Source organism: Eulemur rufifrons, chromosome 19, assembly GCF_041146395.1.
Source record: "Eulemur rufifrons isolate Redbay chromosome 19, OSU_ERuf_1, whole genome shotgun sequence".
NCBI lineage: Eukaryota > Metazoa > Chordata > Mammalia > Primates > Lemuridae > Eulemur > Eulemur rufifrons.
The window spans coordinates 91,816,039-91,832,685 of NC_091001.1; the positions used below are offsets into that span (position 1 = coordinate 91,816,039).

A 16,647-nucleotide genomic window follows, 5' to 3' on the forward strand; every position below is an offset into this window, starting at 1 on the left:
GTAGAAGAGACAAGAACATAATTTAGGGTGAAGAGACATAACATAAAACCTCACAGAGTCCCCCAGGCCCTGCATTCAGGTCTGTTCTGATGACTTTAGTGGACAATGGAGTGACCTTAATCTGGGATTCTAGCCACTTTTCTGCCAATGCCTGCCTGGCCCCCATCTGTTCCTTGCACCATGTTGCCGTGACGACTGTGGAAGGAATAGGAAGCACCAAGACCAGGCTGCATCCTGTGCAGGTAACCAGAGGACAGGAGCGTGTTCTTGAGGTTGGGCCAGTTATTCTGCAGGAAGGCCCGTGTGAGGGCTGCCGACTTGCTTTGGGTTGTTGGGTGCAGTTGCACTGCCTGAGCGAATGAGGCATTGTGCCTTGGCCACCTCCCCATCTCTGGGTGCTGTGGGGTGAGAAGAGGAGGCACCTAAGCCCAAAGCTCCCTCCTGTGATCCAGGCAGATATAACATTGCATGATCCCAAGTGACCCAAGAGGTCAACTGAATCTGGTGGCCAGGGAAGTCCAGCTGCACCAGAACTGGGAGGAGGAGGGGCAGGGGAGCTTCCTCACCTTGCTCCAGAGTGTGTTTAGGAAACCCCCAGCCTTCCCAGATTCCAGATTCTAAATTGTCTGTGCCCCTTGTTTGAAAGCCCATCCACTCCCTGCCCTTGGGATGGCACTTCCAGTTGCACCGCCTACCTCCCACCCATGAAGATACAAATGGGGACTGCTGGGCCTCCACCCTCACTACAGTGGAGGTTAGCAAGTGCTAAATAAGACAACAGAGATTTATGAGTGCCTGGCCAGGGCTTTCTCCCTGGTGGTACCAGACCACCTGGCATGGATGGGAATCAGGAACACTTTTGGGGATAGTGGGCAGTCGTAATCTGAGGGGTTTCGTGGAGGAAATCAGGATGCTCTTGGGCCAAGTGGGAACAAATGGGATCGGAGCACTGCAGGCAAGAAAGGCCGTCGTGCCGAATGCAATTTTGTTTGAGGAAACAAGCTCTTTGGGAGATTATAAGCACAGAGGATGCCAGAGGTGGGCCTTAGTCCTCCCTCGACTATTTGAGGAGACATGTCGTTCAGGAGATCATGCCTTCCCGGGGCACCTTTCGTGACATCACGGAGCCAGAGCCTCCTAGTGAGTGAGCTGGTTCTGTTCCAAGAGCATCTTGGGCCAGTGATGCGAGCTCAGAGCCGGCTGGGGGTGGTGCTGCTTCACCCGATAGCTTTGCTTCTTAGGCAGGAAGAGGGGACAATACTAAACTTATTCAACCTGCAGGAGATGTCAGAGGGTTAATTAAGGCTTGTTATTTTCTTTGAAACAGAGATGAAAGAAAGAGTGAATAGTTTCAATGCAGGGATCGTATCTGCATAATCAGTCTAAACCCTCCCTATCCAGCGGTGTAGAATCTTATTCCTAATGCACTTATTTTGGCTCCAATTAATCTGTAGAGCCTGGTGCCATTTGTTATTTATTTTTGTTCTCTTGCTTTCTGTGACATGATGCATTCCTACTTTTCCTCCAACCCCCATGTTAATTGCTGCACGGCCTCCTCTGGGATCTGGTCTGGGCCCTTCCCTTCCTCATCCTCACACCCTCCCTAGGGGATTTAACACTGTACCTTCAACTCTAGCTTTTCCTTAGAAGTTAGTCTTATTATTTCTGACAGCCTACTTGACATTACAGTATGGATGTCGGACCTCAAACTTAACAAAACCCTACTTTGCTGCTAAGGTCTTCCTTCCCCAGTCTTCCTCTATCTGAGTCAATGGCAACACCATCCACCCAATTGCTCAAGACAAAAATCTAGATGTCACGTTTGATTCTTTCTCTCATATGCCACACCCAATCCATCTAGAGGTAGTGTCTACTCTACCTCCAAAACATACAATGGAACCTTCTTTTTCTTTCAGTTTGCACTATTGCTACTTAGTGTGAGCCAGCATCTCCTCTTCTCTGGCCCACTACAATGTCCTGGTCCCCTGTCCCATTCTTGTCCCCTACAATCCATTCCCCATCCAGCAGCCAGAGTGATTATTTAAAAACCTAAGTGACATCACATCACTTCATACTGAACATTTCCCACTGGCTTCCCATCACACCCAGAATGGAATTCCAGGTCCCTACCCTGGCTTGTGAAGAACTATATGATCTGGCAGCTGCTCACACCCCTGGCCAACTTTTCCAGTCCCAGGCGACTCCACCCACCCTGACCTTTCCCCAACCCTAGCCAGGCCCGTGTCCTCAGAGCCTGTGCACCTGCTGTTCCCGCTGCCTGGAACACATTCGTTCCTGATCCAAATCTGCTTTTCAGAACAGCCTTTTGTGACCACTCTAAGTAGCTGCTGGTCATTCTGGATCCCGTCATCCTGTACAAATTCTCTACGTGGTGCTGACCGCCACCTAGAGTCCTCTTGTTTGTCTTCATGTTTCCCCTACTGGAATGTGGGCTTCATGGGATCAGAGACTTCATCTCTCCTCATCACTGCTCTATCCCCACAGCCTTTACCACGCCTGGCACACAGTAGGTCCTCAGTAAATATTTATAATATGAATAAATAGCCCATCCTCTGTATCTGTGAGTTCTGTATCCATGGGTTCAATCAATTGTAGATTGAATTTTTTTTTAAAAAAGGAGTCTGTACTGAACATGTACAGACTTTTTTTCTTATCATTATTCCCTAAGCAATACAGAATAACAGCTATTTACATAGTATTTACATTGCAGTAGGTATTACAAGTTATCTAGAGATAATTTAAAGCATATGAGTGGATTGAGCAGGTTGTATGCAAATACTTCACCATTTTATATAAGGGATTTTGGTATCTGCAGGGAGTGCTGGAACTGGTCCTCCAGAGATACCAAGGGACAACTGTATATGCTGGCCATTGGGGATACAATTTTCTAGCAATTTTACTTCACATAAATTCCAAGAGAGACTCCTAAGAGATAAAAAAAAAAATGTGGAGGAGAATCTCCTTATAAAAATCTTTCAGCCTTGAATGAAAATTCTGTGACATTCAACGCAAAGTCCATCTGACACACTTCCCAATTCTTATGTCCTCCCTGAGCTTCCAGGGTTGCCTTCATGTAAGAATACAGGGTTACAGTGGTATTCTATTTTGGAATAAAATGGATTCAGTTGGTGCTTCATAAATGCTGGTTGAATTGGATTGCAGGATAGTGAAGTTAAAGGAACACAACACAGCTCTTTCCTCTGCCCTGTGTGAGCTTGGGCAAATTTCCTCAGTTCTCTGCGTCTGCTGCCTGCTCTGTTGAATGAAGGGAATGAAGGGTGAGAGGCCCCCTTTGGTTCTAATGTCACTATTCTTTGAAGGGACCTTCCTACTTACAGCTAGCCTGGGCTGACTGCCTGCTTTACGCAGGTGCGAGGTTAAGAGCTTTACATGAATTATCTCAGTTAGTCCTCACCACACCTCCAGGGGTAAGTACAGATGAGGACTCTGTGGCTCAGAGGGGCTTGGTGACCTGGGTGAGGGCACGGTTGGTAAGCAGCAGCACCAGAACTTGACCTCGCGCAGTGAACGCCACCACCTGCTGTCTCTCAGCATGGGCTGGCTTCAGGTGAGTTCTGCCGGGAGGCTGGGAGGAGCTCTGCTGACACAGGTGTGTGTTATCTCTCCCTTTCAGGAGAGAATCGCCAAAAGCCACGGCTCCCAGTGTGGGTTCTGCACCCCCGGCATCGTCATGAGCATGTACACGCTGCTGCGGAACCAGCCCCAGCCCACCGTTGAGGAGATTGAGAATGCCTTCCAAGGTAGGGGCCTTCAGCACAGCCCAGGAGGTGGAAGGGTGAACAGGGCACTGCAGAGGGCAGGGCAGAGCCAAGGTGAAGGCCAGAGAGGGGTTAGGGGTGCGAGAGATTGCCCTTTGGGGGAGCCCACCCCAATGTGGTGGCTAAGATCTGCTAGAGAGTTAGCGCTCTCTTAATTTGGAGAGCACTTGGGTGGTGTAGGGACCTCCTGGGCATCCCCTGCATTTGTGTTCTTCTTCCTGCCTTCCCACAGCATTGAGTGGGTTGGCAGTGGGCAGCTGGCATGGGATGATGTCATTTGGGAAGCTCCACAGAGGCTAGTGACGTGGCTTCCTTTCCTCTCAGCTCTCACCAGAAGGGGATTCTGTAGGGGGAAGACCACATATGAACAAGGTGGTTGGGATTCTGAGCCACAGACAGGGACTGGCTTTCCATTTGCCTCTGCGAATGGGCCCAGGGGCCTGTACCATGTGTCTATTTCTCTGAATTGAATAGAGAAGGCTCTCATCTATTCCCCTTGTCAATCTATCATTTATCAATCAGCTACTTTGAGTCCTAACCCATGCCAGGCACTATGTAGAAGGTACAGGGGACACAGGGATGAAAGACACAGTCCCTACTCTCAAGGAGTTCACACTGAAGGGAAGAGAGTTTGCAGTGTGGTTTGATAAGCTCCCTGATACAGCTATGACCTGCTGCCATGGAACACTTAGGAGGGCACTTGGCTCAGTCTGGGCCTTCTAGGAGGGCTCCTGGAGGATGTCAGTCAGGACTATGGGGAGGAGGAGAGGATATGCAAGGGCAGGTGGTACACAGAGCACCCAAATGAGCTAGGGGCAAAGTCACAGACCCCCCACCCCTTCCCTGGGGCCTGCACTAACATGGGAGCTTTTTCCTTGGCCTGCAGGAAATCTGTGCCGCTGCACAGGCTACAGACCCATCCTCCAGGGCTTCCGGACCTTCGCCAGGGTAAGTGGGGCCCTAGAATAGCAGCGCCCCTGCTCCTAAAGCAGTAACACTCAGAAGTCACCGTTGTCAGGGGTGCCAAGGGCCTCTGGTCTACGTCTACCAAGAAAGCTAAGAGGGCCAGTTAGTGGGTCTCCCTGCTGGGGACTTCTGGCATGGGGGGCAGACTCTGCTGTTCTTCTTATCAACGGCGTGGGGACTTGGACCCTGGAAGAGGCACACTGCCTAAGAGTTAGCTCCCTGCGGGGCCCCTGGGCTTGGCAGCTTTCCCTTGGAGACTGGCAGGCTCAGCCGTGGCACAGGTGCTGAACGTGGCATTTAATAACAACCCAGCCTGGCTCAGCACTCGTGCCCCTCCTCCTTCCCTCCCGCAGCTGCTGTCAGCACTCGGCGCTCTGCTGGGCTTATGAAACTGATAATTAGATCTCCAGACAGTTTGTGAACCCCTGCAGTGTTCGCAGAACTCGGAGTGCGAAGCCACAGCCGGTGTGTGGGCATTGATTACATAAACACAGACACGTGCACATACACACACACCTGCCATCTGGCAAGGAGGACAGAGACCTGGCCTGTCCCCTCTTGGCTTCATCTCCCGGGTTTTACCTGATTCCTCAGTTGGGTCAAGTTAATCCTGACTCGAATCAAACAAACTCATTTCAAGGCGATTCTAGGTCCAGGGACTCCTATGCTTTGCACTCACCCTTAGTGCTGGCACATCACACAAAGGAGAGCTGTGTCCAAATAACCCAAGAAGGGGTAGTGGGGCTGGAGACAGGGCCTTACAAGGGTGGAAAACACCATACCCTGGTTAATGCTGCTGCTACTGAAGCATTAGGAGATGTGGAATTAAATGAAAATGATTGAAAGCGCAAATTTGGTGTTGGCAGACATGGGTTCAAATCCAATTCTCCCACTTAATTGATGCATGACCTTGGACAAGTTTCCTTGTTTCTAAAGTGGTGATTATAGTATCTACCTTACTGTGTTCATAAGAATTAGGTACTTCTTGTAAAGCTTTTAGAGCGATGCCTGGCACATCTTAAGTATTCAATAAATGTCAACCATAAATTATCATGCTCATACATTAGCCATTATATAATCTTCATAAATTGCTCAGGCTTTCCTGAGAACCAGGGGTTGTTAATCTGGCCTCTATTTACTTTGTAGGAGCCTGTTTAAGAGATACAACATAACCAGTCCGCCTGGTTTCTCAAAAGAGAAGGGCTTTGAGTGTAGTAGAAAATTATGCTACCTCTTGGAAATTGAAATGGCTCCTCTTCCATGGTGCAGCACACACCTCTGGATCCAGCTGCCCAGCAGGGTAGAGCAGAGAGAGGCTGAGAGCTTGGAGCAGACAAAATACCTGCTGCATAAAAGGTGCTCAGGAGCTCATACATGTTACTTGTTGGAGGCCCCCGAGATCTTTATTCAGAGCCTTTTTACTCTAATTTTACACACAGCTCGCACAAACCTGGTAATCAGTTTCCTTGTCCACAGCAGACACTAGGAAAGGGTGAGGAAGGTCAGCTAGAGGTGGGCACACTGCTCATGCAAGAATTGACAGTGTCCAACCAGCAGCAAGGCAGGAAGCGAAAGAACCACAAAACAGGCACAAGCAAAACTTGCAGCTTCTGCCCTGTCACGTAAGGAACTTAGGAGTCTTCATTCTGTCCTAACATCAAGTAAGAAGCTGAGCAAACTGAAAAATCAACAATTCTTTTTAGATCCAGCAGATAATTGAAGTCTCAGGACAAATCATTGCCCCCCAAATTAGAGAGACAGGCAGGCAGACACAGAAACTCAACGTATCAGAGCAGAAACCTCTGCAGGAACCTTTACCAGGGTAGGAAAAGCTAAACAACAATTGGCAAATTGCTGGAGGAGCAATGTGGATACAAACTCCAGAGGGACCCAGTCCTATGGGGGGGCCTGTGTACTTTGTGATTTTACTTCTAAGAGCTCTACCAGATCCTCACAGTCAATGTTAGAGAAAAATCCTCTTGGGTTTCCAGCAGGGAGAGGAGAAAAGGAACCATTTTGAAATATGCCAGAGCATTCTGTTCTTCCTAACAAGTTCTGCTCTCTGGAGAATCTATTTTACCAGAGCCTAAACTTCAGAGATTGTATCAAAGCCTAATCTACCTTGGGAAAGGGAAATACGAAACTCTAGTTCCCTCTATTTTTCCACATAGGGAAGGGAAATACATAACCCAGCCCCCTCCAGCCATCTCGTCCCCTCTGAGGGAGAAAACAAACCTTGAGGAATCCGTGCGAGTTCACAGTCTAGGGGCACAGGCTCACCAAAACACTGAGACCTAATCCTAGGACTGTCAGTACTTCTCTTCTCCCGCATTGTACCAGTACATTAACTAAAGGCCTTTTTATAGCGGTTCCTTTTATCTAGTACATCATGTTCGCTTTTCAACAAAAAATTACAAGGCACACTCAAAAGCAGACACATTTTGAAGAGACTGAGCAAACAGCAGGAACAGAGTTAGATATGGCGAGGATGTTGGCCATGTCAAACCAAGAATTTTATAAACTATGATTCATATGCTAAGAGCTTTAATTGAAAATGTAAACAACATACAAGAACAGATGGGTAGTGTAAGCAGAGAGATGGAAATTCTAAGAAAGAATTAAAAGGGAATGCTAGAGATCAAAAATAATATAATAAATTGCAGACTGCCTTTGGTGGGCTCATCAGTAGACTGGACATGGCTGAGGAAAGAATCTCTGAGATTGAGGATATGCCAAGACAAACTTCTAACACTAAAAAGCAAAGAGAAAAAAGAGTGAAGAAAAAAAAACAACAGAAAATCCAAGAACTGTGGGATGACTATAAAAGACATAGCATGTGTAATGGGAATACCAGAAGAAAAAAGAAAAGAGAACTGAGGATTTTTCTAAATTAATGTTAGATTTTAATTAAAGCCAGGAAATTCAGAGAACACTAAGCAGGATAAATACCAAAAAACCCCAAACAAACAACCTCCCCAAAATGACACGAAGACATATCATATTCAAACCTCAGAAAATCAAAGATAAAGAAAAATGTCTTGAAAGAAGCCAGAGGAAAACACATCTTAACCTGAAGAGGAACAAAGATAAGAAGTACATCTGACTTCTCCCAGAAACCATGCAAACAAGAAGAGAGTGTAATGAAATACTTGTGAAGTATTGAGAGGAAGAAAACCCCACCAACCTAAAATTCTGTAACCTACAAAAGCATCTATCAAAAGTGAAGGAGACATAAAGACTTTCTCAGACAAACAAAAATTGAGGGAATTTGTTGCCAATAGACCTGTCTTGTGAAAAATGTTGAAAAAAGTTCTTCAAAAAGAGGGAAAATAATATAGGTCAGAAACTCACAACATCAGAGAATGAATAAGTAAAACAAGAACTTTTATTTTTCTTAATCTTAATTGATCTAACATACAACAATTTGTTTAAAGTCATAATAGCAACAATGTATTTGATTATGTATATATATGTATGCATGTGCTTATGTATAAGTAAAAGGAATAACAGCAATGATAAAAAGGATAAGAAGTAAAAATTAGAAGCACTTTGTTATTATAAGGAATGTGTACTACTGTGATGTGGTATAGTGTTATTTGAAAGTAGACTTGGATTAGTTGTAAATGTATATTGCAAACTCTAGGGCAACTACTAAAAAGGGTTAAAAAAAAGAAGTATAACAGATCATAAGAAAGGAGAGAAAATGTAATCATATACAATGCTCAATGAAAACCACAAAAGTCAGAAAATGTGTGAAAGACAAAAATAGGAACAAAGAAAAACGGCAACAAATAGAAAAGAGTAATAAATATAGTACATACTAATCCAATTATATCAATGATTGCCTTAAATGTCAATAATCTAAATATACCAATTAAAAGATAAATATAGTCATAGTGGATCAAAAACCAAGACCCAACTATTTTAATATATGCTGTCTATAAGAAACTCCCTTTAAATAGAAGTAGATTAAAGTATAGATTAAAAGTAAATATATGGGAAAAGATACACCATGCTAACATTAATTAAAACAAAATGGGGACAGCCACATTAATTTCAGAGAGAGCAGACTTTAGACCAAGGAAAGTTATCAGGGAAAAAGAGGGGCATTAAAAATGATAAAAGGATCAATACTCCAACAAAACTTAACAATCCTTGATGTATATGCACCTAACAACAGAGCTTCAAAATATGTGAGGCAAAAACTGATAGAATTGCAAGGATAAGTAGATGAATCCACTATTACAGGTGGAGACATCCTTCTATCAGAAATGGACAGATCCAGTAGGCCAAAAATCAGTACGGACATAGTTGAACTCAATAGTACCATCAATGAACATAATTGACATTTATAGACTACTGTAGCCAACAGCAGAAAAGCCGCTGTTTTCAAGCTAACATGGAACTTTTACATAGATGGACCACATTCTCGGCTATAAGGCACATCCTAACAAATTTAAAAGAATAAAAATCATGGAATGTCTGCTCTCAAACCACTCTGGTGCGGATGGATATCAATAGTGAGGGAGGTTGTGCATGCGTGAGGACAGAGGGTATTTGGGAATTGTCTGTACCTCCCACTCAATTTTGCTGTGCACCTAAAACTGCTCTAAAAATAAGAAGAAAGTTTATTTTTTTTAAAAAAGGCACAAGCCCAGAACCTTACTTAATGAAGCAGAAATCTCAGGAGGGCAGGGGTGGGAAAATCCAGCCTTATCCAACCTCGGTAGACCTCGAGGGCAGGGAGGCATTATGGTACATCACAGTATTTTATGTCATGAAACACATCAAGGAATGATCAGGAACAAAGATCTGAGTAATAAAGCGCTGGGCCCTTAATCATCTGGGGAATGTACTTCCGTGAGACATGTCCCCCCTCAGGAGGGCTGGGTGCCAGAGGCGGATGCCTTACTAGAAGCAGGTTCTTCTCACTTCACATGGGCTTGGGAATTCCCCTGCGTTGCTCCTTCTCCAAGAAGGAAGATGAGAAGAGGCGCTAGGGAACCTGTCTTCCTCCCTTTCTGTCTAAGTACAGAGGGGAAGGGCAAGGTGGCAGTGGGGAGGGCCACAATGGACCGAGCAGGCCTGGCATCCAGTGGCCAAGCTGTGGATGTGCAGGGGGTCAAGGCGAGGGAGGTGTTTCTCTCCTTATGCCATCGCCTGACTGTGCTCACCAGTTCTCACATCTCCAGTCTCCATGGCCCTCTGAGTGTTTTCCTGGGAAAGACAGTAGGTTGTGAAATGCCAGCACAGCATGGTGTCTCCCCTGGCTCATGTGCAGGAAGGCTGCTCCCAGCCTGCTCCTTCAGAAATCAGCTACTCCAGAAAAGTGCCTCGTGCTGGGCCTGTGAGCTTCCCCCACCTTTTTGTCTCAGCACAACCCCACAATTCTAGAGTGTCTCCTGAAGCCCTGAGCCGCAGCTCCTGCCTTCTTGGAGCAGCTCAGTCGGGTGAACACAGCCCTGCCCTGCTCTGCAATGCCTCGTTCCGGAAGGCAGCGATCCTGGGCTCTATCTGGGCTCTGCCCTTGGTATCCTGAGAGTTCTTGAGCAAGTCCTTTCTCAGAGCCGATGGGTGATCGACCTGTGCCCTTCCTCCAGAGCAGGCCCCCTGCGAGGAGTAGAGTGCGTGGCTTTCTGGGAAGAAGTGCCCACTAAGTAGCAGGGAGGCACTGGGCACACTGGCTGGACACATTGCTGGGGCCAGCGCTGGTTTTGGACATGGTTGGCAGGGGCCCACAGCCTGGGAGACACTCAGCCAAGCCCCACAGAACCTGGCTGATCTGGAAGTAGAGCCTCTCAAATCCTGAGAGAATGAATGGGAATTTCTCTTATCCGTGCTTCTAAGGAAGCAGCACTAATGAAGGAAAATGGGCTTAAGGAAAGGTTTTGATAAAGTAGGAGCTAGTTTTAATGGAGGTGTTTTCCCGAAATTCCATTTCCCTGTTCCTCCTGTTGGTTTATCTGTGAGCTGTTTAATCTATATGAGCCAAGCCAGAGAGAACGTAGCAGAGCCCTCAACTCTGCGCAGTGCGGCAGGGGGGATGGGGCAGGGTCTCTGCTCCCCGGTGCATGCTGGAGTTTGCTAGATATTAACAACCTAGGTTCCTCAGCTTCTGTGAAAACTCTTTGCAAATATCCACGTGCAAATGTTTATCATCTCTCTAGGATGGTGGATGCTGCAGAGGAGATGGGGACAATCCAAACTGCTGCATGAACTTGAAGAAAGACCACGTGGTAAGTGGGTACCTCTCCCCCTGGAAGCCTGGGGGGCCATTCACAGGCTCAGATGAGTCAGTGGACTCTCTCCACACCCCAGCAGTGGGGGCCAGAGAGGAAACTATGGCAAGGGTCGGTGATGGCCAGGCTATGGGAGTGTGAAGGTGCACGTCAGCCTGGGGTCTCCGGCAAGACCTCGTGTTCCTGCTCCCCGGGAGCTGTCTGCCCCTCCACCAGCCTGCTGGGGGCTGGGACTTAGCTCGCTCAGAGAAAGGGCTGGATCAGTCCTATGGGGTATTCAAAAGGAGAAGACAGCATATCACTTACCTGTTCTCTTTCCCTGCAGCTCAGTCTGTCGCCATCTCTGTTCAAACCAGAGGAATTCACACCCCTGGATCCCACCCAGGAGCCCATCTTCCCCCCAGAGTTGCTGGTAGGTGACGCCTCGGGGAGAGGCTGTACCTTCAGTCCCTGGAGACCTGCTGTATTTCCATACCCACCTTGTGTCTTCCTTGTGCTTTAGGTTTCAGCCGGCATTTCCCTTCCTCTTTCTGACACTCCTGCTGGGCCGAGTCCCTCTGTCGCATGCGCCCAAGCCCCTGCCCTTCTCACACGTGTCACACTCAGGGTTACTAATTTGGTGTTTTTTGTTCCTCGCTAGATGACAGGCCCTGTGAGGACAGGGACTGAGTCTCTGGTCACAGTGTGTAGCAGTAGTAGGTGCTCTATAACTATTTGTTGACCTCCTGGCTATATCTAATGTATGACCCCTGCCCCCCAACACACACATACACACACACACACACACACACACACAAGCAACCTATTCTTCTCTCTACAAGCAGCCCATTCATTTAAAAAACAAAAAAGAGAGCTATGTTCACAGGGTATGACCTGCAGTTTGCACCCCTGTTTTAAGGTGCCCCTCCACACCAACTGTCTCACCTTCACTCCAGCATTTATGGCAAGGACAGAATCAAGCACTCCCAGAGTTTGTCAAGGGCAATTTCTCAGGGTGTTGAGCTCACGAAGACTGCCTTGTAGGCTCAACAGGCCAGAGAGAATGGCTTTGTAGCAGGCCGCCTGCACATCTTTCTCGGGACTGCGAAACCTTGAAAACGCATCAGCTTGATCTGGGGGTGTCTTTCCCAGCCCAGCGTCACCCTGCATGCACCGGGCACCAGACCTCTTAGGCGTCCCCTTCTGACGCCCCTTCCTCCCAGACCGCTTCCTACACCTTGTCCACTGCGCCCTCTGGAGTCCATGTGGGGCACTGCAGGAACCTGGGTTGTCTGCCAGGTCAGTTGGGGTCCTCTCATGGCAGGTGACTGTCAGCGGGTCCCATAACCTCCTTGATTCTCAGGTGCGTCTTTCACCTGGAAAAATGAGGCTCACATGCCTCCTTCATGGAGGTCTTGTAAAAAGTGTGTATTTAATGGTCCCAAGGGAGTTCCTGCCTTAGAATGTTTTAGTTCCCTCTTCTTCCCGCCTAACATATATCTTCATCCTGAACTCAGTATTAAACATGCCAATAGAAGAGCTGATTGCGGATTAAAGCAATTTATTGGGGGAATGGCAGTGGGAAGAGGGAGGCAGTGTAGTAAGAAAACTACATTTCCCAGAGGCTGAAAGACACCCCTCGGAAGCAGCTGCGTTTTGAAGGGGAGCGTGTGACGTGGATACAGGCCTCCACCCTGAAGGAGCTGCTGGACCTCAAAGCTCTGCACCCTGACGCCAAGCTGGTGGTGGGGAACACGGAGATCGGTAAGGCCTGGGGCCTGGGAGTGTTGCTGGGTCCTTCCTGCCCCCCTCACCGCCCCCAACCCTGCCCCTGTGCACCCCACCCCTGCCCCACTGACTGCCTCAAAGCCCCCAAGGAGCCCTGGACACTTGAATTCCTGCAAAGACCCCTGGCTTTGGAGTGGCACAGATCTGGCTCAGCGCCTTGCTGGTTGTGTGTCCTCCCCTTCCCTCCTTTTCCCTTCTCTTACATGGGGCAATAATAACTCCTCAAATGGTTGTTTTGGGTACTAGATGAGATCCTTGTGTGCACATTGACTTTTCCCCACAAACATTTACAGAGTGCCAGCTATGAGCCAGGGACTCCTGGGAAGGGCTTGGCATACAAAGGTCACCTGGACACGGTTCCTTCCCTCAAGGCTCTCCTAGCCTAAGGGAGGAGGGAGGAAAGTAAACCAAGTGTCCAGGCCAGGCTCTGATGGACACTGGGGCTTCCTTAGATGTCACATTTTGCCTCCCCTTTCCTGGGGGGTGATGTGATAAGGTGAAGGAGATGTCCAAGTATGACTGTTTGTGTTGTCTGTGACCATGGCCACCTGCCCTGTTGGTGCCACCACCTGGGGCGTGAGGCCTGCAACGTGTGACCGGGCTGAGGGACTCAGGATGTGCAGCTCTCAGCCCCAGTGCCTCAAGAGACAGGGAGAGAGGGCAGGGCTGCCCAGAGCTGCCCAGGCCTCTGCTAGTCTCCATCCATCTCTCAACCTGGCTTAGCCTGTTTCCACTTTACTGGGTCTCAAGCCTAGTGAGGATCTAAGTGGCACAGCTGAGGTTTCTCCTAGAGGACCTCTGGTTTGGGGGGTGGGGGTATGTCATGCTTTTAAGCAGTCAAGTCCAGCTTCTGGGAGACTCCTGGCTCTGGTTTCTGAAGGAGCCCTGAAGCCCTGGGTTCTAGTTGGACCCACAGCCACAGAAAGGAGGGCCTGGCAGTGTCAGTGCTGATGGAGCTCAAAGCTGGCTTTGCCCTTGTGAACACGAACGTTGCAGTTTTGCAACACAATGGGGTGGCAGGGTGGGCTGAGACATGCCTCAGGTGATGTGATCCTGGTGGCTATGGCTTAACAGGATTCACAGCCCATGTAGTCCAGAGGTGGCATGGTCTAAGGTGGCTGGGAGAATCTTGGGAGATCCTTTGACACTTGACATGCTTCTTGCCGTGAGTCATACAATGTCCAGCGTCCTGTGGATTCCAAGAGAAAGGAATTCACAAAGATTGTGTAAACTCTGCAATTAGGAATAATCTCTTCAGACTACTTCTATCTGCCCCCCTCCCTCCTCCTTTGTACACACACCCCAATGGCATCAGCACCTCCAGCCAAGGCAGGGTGTTGGTGGAATGTGGGCAGAGACTTTCTGCTTCAATCTCCATTCTTCATCCTCTGAGGCGATATTCAAACACACAAGCCAGACTCCTTGAAGCCTGGGCCCCCTTCAGAAATCCTAAGCAGCACTGGGGGAGAGGGAAGGGGTGAACAGGCATTTCTTTTTAACCTTTCCCATATATAGCCCTGTTGGTGGGGCTGGGAGAGGTGTTGAGGCCGCTGGGTCTAAGGAACAGAGGAGCATCTGTATAACAGAGGTTCCTAACTTGATTAGTTGGGGAAAACATAAACCAGACACATGTGTGGCCCTGTGAAGTCATGCATCTTGGAGAACTCTGACAGCTACTGGGGACTGAAGGACAGATTTGAAGTTTTCTCTCTTGTTTTCCCTTTTTGGTTTAATGTCAGACTTTCATGTTTGTATTACTATTACACTGCAACACTAACTATAGCTCAAGTGCTAAAATTTGTCTATTCTTGGCTGTGTGATTTGGGCAAGAAACTTACTGTTTCTGTGCCTCACTTTCTTCATCTATAAACAGCGAAAAATCACAGTACCTCATAGGGTTGTTGTGAAATTTAAATGAGTTGAAATAAGTAAGGTGCTTAGAAGAGTTCCTGACATAGCTTGATCTCCTGTGTTTCCTAATGTTATTACACACACATTCACATGCACACACTTACATTAATACATTAGAATGAATTCAAACCCATTTCATTTGAATTCAGATAGGTTTTTTTTTTTTTTTTTTTTTTTTTTGAGAGGGAGAGAAAGACAGTTTTAGGGCTGACAGTCCAGAGACTGCACCTAATCCCATACCTTGTCCACTGCATCTCCTAATCCCAAGACACCCACGGAGCATGTGTGTGAATATGTCATATATCCTGTGTGTGATACTGCTGAGGCCTGTCCTGATGATACAACCGTGGGCCTATGACTTCAGGCTTCTCATTTCTCTCAAGGCATTGAGATGAAGTTTAAGAACATGCTGTTTCCTCTGATCGTCTGCCCAGCCTGGATCCCGGAGCTGAACTCGGTGCAGCATGGACCTGAGGGTAACAGCAGGCTGGCCAAGCCCACAGAGAGGCTGTGATGCTGGGGATGGGTCACCAGAGGGGATGGCAGGTGCCAGGGTGGCTCCCTGTTGGCTCTGGCTGCCTCCTGCTACTCCTGGGCCCCCTTCACTCCCTGGGGAATCTGGAGGCTGGGGAGGGGCCCCTTTCATTGCCTTTCTCCCACCAAGCACCCAGAGCAGGGTGCCAGTGGGCAAGAGGCTGTGAGATCTTCAAGAGTTGTTGTCAATCCTGGCTACACATTAGAATCACCCATGAGGGGAGGGGTTGGGGAGGTGAGGGGTTGTGCCTAGGTGCTTTTTAAAAAAAATGCCAGGACTTCATCCCCAGAAATTCTAATTTTATAGAGTTGAGAATCAGTGGTTTAGAGGAAAAAGCATAGGCTGTAGGATCAAGATGCCCGGGCTTGAGTACTGACTCTTTTATTAGCTATGTGACATTGGTTAAGTCACTTAACCTCTCTGGGCCCTAATTTCCTCATCCGTATAAATATAGAAGTCTTGATTCAGCCCTGCTCATGTTGCTCTAAAGCTTCATAGGAGCTGTATATGAAAGCATTTTCTGAGCTGTAGAAGGATTGATGTTATTCTGAGCATGTGTTCCCAGGTATTTCCTTTGGAGCTGCTTGCCCCCTGAGCTTTGTGGAAAAGACCCTGGTTGATGCAGTTGCTAAGCTTCCAGCTCAGAAAACAGAGGTGTTCAGAGGAGTCTTGGAGCAGCTGCGCTGGTTTGCTGGGAAGCAGGTCAAGTCTGTGGCGGTGAGTCCCTGTTGGGAGGCCAGCAAGGCCTGGGAGACCGGGCCTGTCACAGAAGGCAGGGCGGCTTGTCTGGCTGCTGCTGCAGACTCTCTTGTGCTTCAGCCCAGTGGGCCTCAAACGTAAGTGCTTAGAGTTGCCCGGGCAGGTGGGGTGGTGCCCATTAACAATGCAGATTCCTGGGCCCACCCTCAGAGACTCCGAGCTGGGACGTGGGATGCAGCCCAGGGATCGGTGCTTCTGAGGAAAGTGTTCTGTGGGCTGCTCTGGAAAACTCTCGCTCTGCGACTCGGTCCTCACCCCTGAGGTTGCAGAGACACAGCCTTCTGTCTCCCGCTTCTGAGCTTGGCTGTGCCCATCAGTAGATGAATACGAGATATGTGAGGAAGAAGACAAAATTCCAAGGGGTTCTCCCTTTCAGAATTAGGGAGAACCAGAGGCAGAGCCCCCGTAAGAGGGGGGAGGGATTCACCTGTTGACTATTCATAACCAGCTCTCAGACTAGCCCCGAAATTCCCAGGTTGCAAATGGTGGTGTTCACACACCCTGTGCTGTTGGAGGTTCACAACAGTTTATGCTGTTGGGAAGAAAGCTCTTCCTTCCATTTTTAATTTTTTAAAAATTGAAAATGAAATAGCCTACTCCTATTCCCCTACCCCCACCCCAAGTGTCTGCCACGTCTGATTATAGATGAGGAGACATAAGAGCTCTACTG

The 16,647-nt window shown here is 48.1% G+C and overlaps 1 protein-coding gene across 2 annotated transcripts in view; it reads left to right on the top strand.

Moving 5' to 3' along the window:
* The window catches only part of XDH (xanthine dehydrogenase), a 62,069-nt gene that overhangs the window by 9,299 nt on the left and 36,123 nt on the right, over nt 1–16,647 (top strand). Inside the window, exons 4-12 of one of the 2 annotated variants that reach the window (XM_069494825.1) lie at nt 134–242; nt 3,656–3,782; nt 4,687–4,748; nt 10,934–10,999; nt 11,060–11,062; nt 11,331–11,417; nt 12,607–12,748; nt 15,067–15,159; nt 15,784–15,935. In XM_069494825.1, coding sequence (XP_069350926.1) covers nt 134–242; nt 3,656–3,782; nt 4,687–4,748; nt 10,934–10,999; nt 11,060–11,062; nt 11,331–11,417; nt 12,607–12,748; nt 15,067–15,159; nt 15,784–15,935 — 841 coding nt within the window. Of the gene's footprint in view, nt 1–133; nt 243–3,655; nt 3,783–4,686; nt 4,749–10,933; nt 11,003–11,059; nt 11,063–11,330; nt 11,418–12,606; nt 12,749–15,066; nt 15,160–15,783; nt 15,936–16,647 lie in introns of both variants that reach the window. The other variant, XM_069494824.1, reaches the window with a different exon arrangement.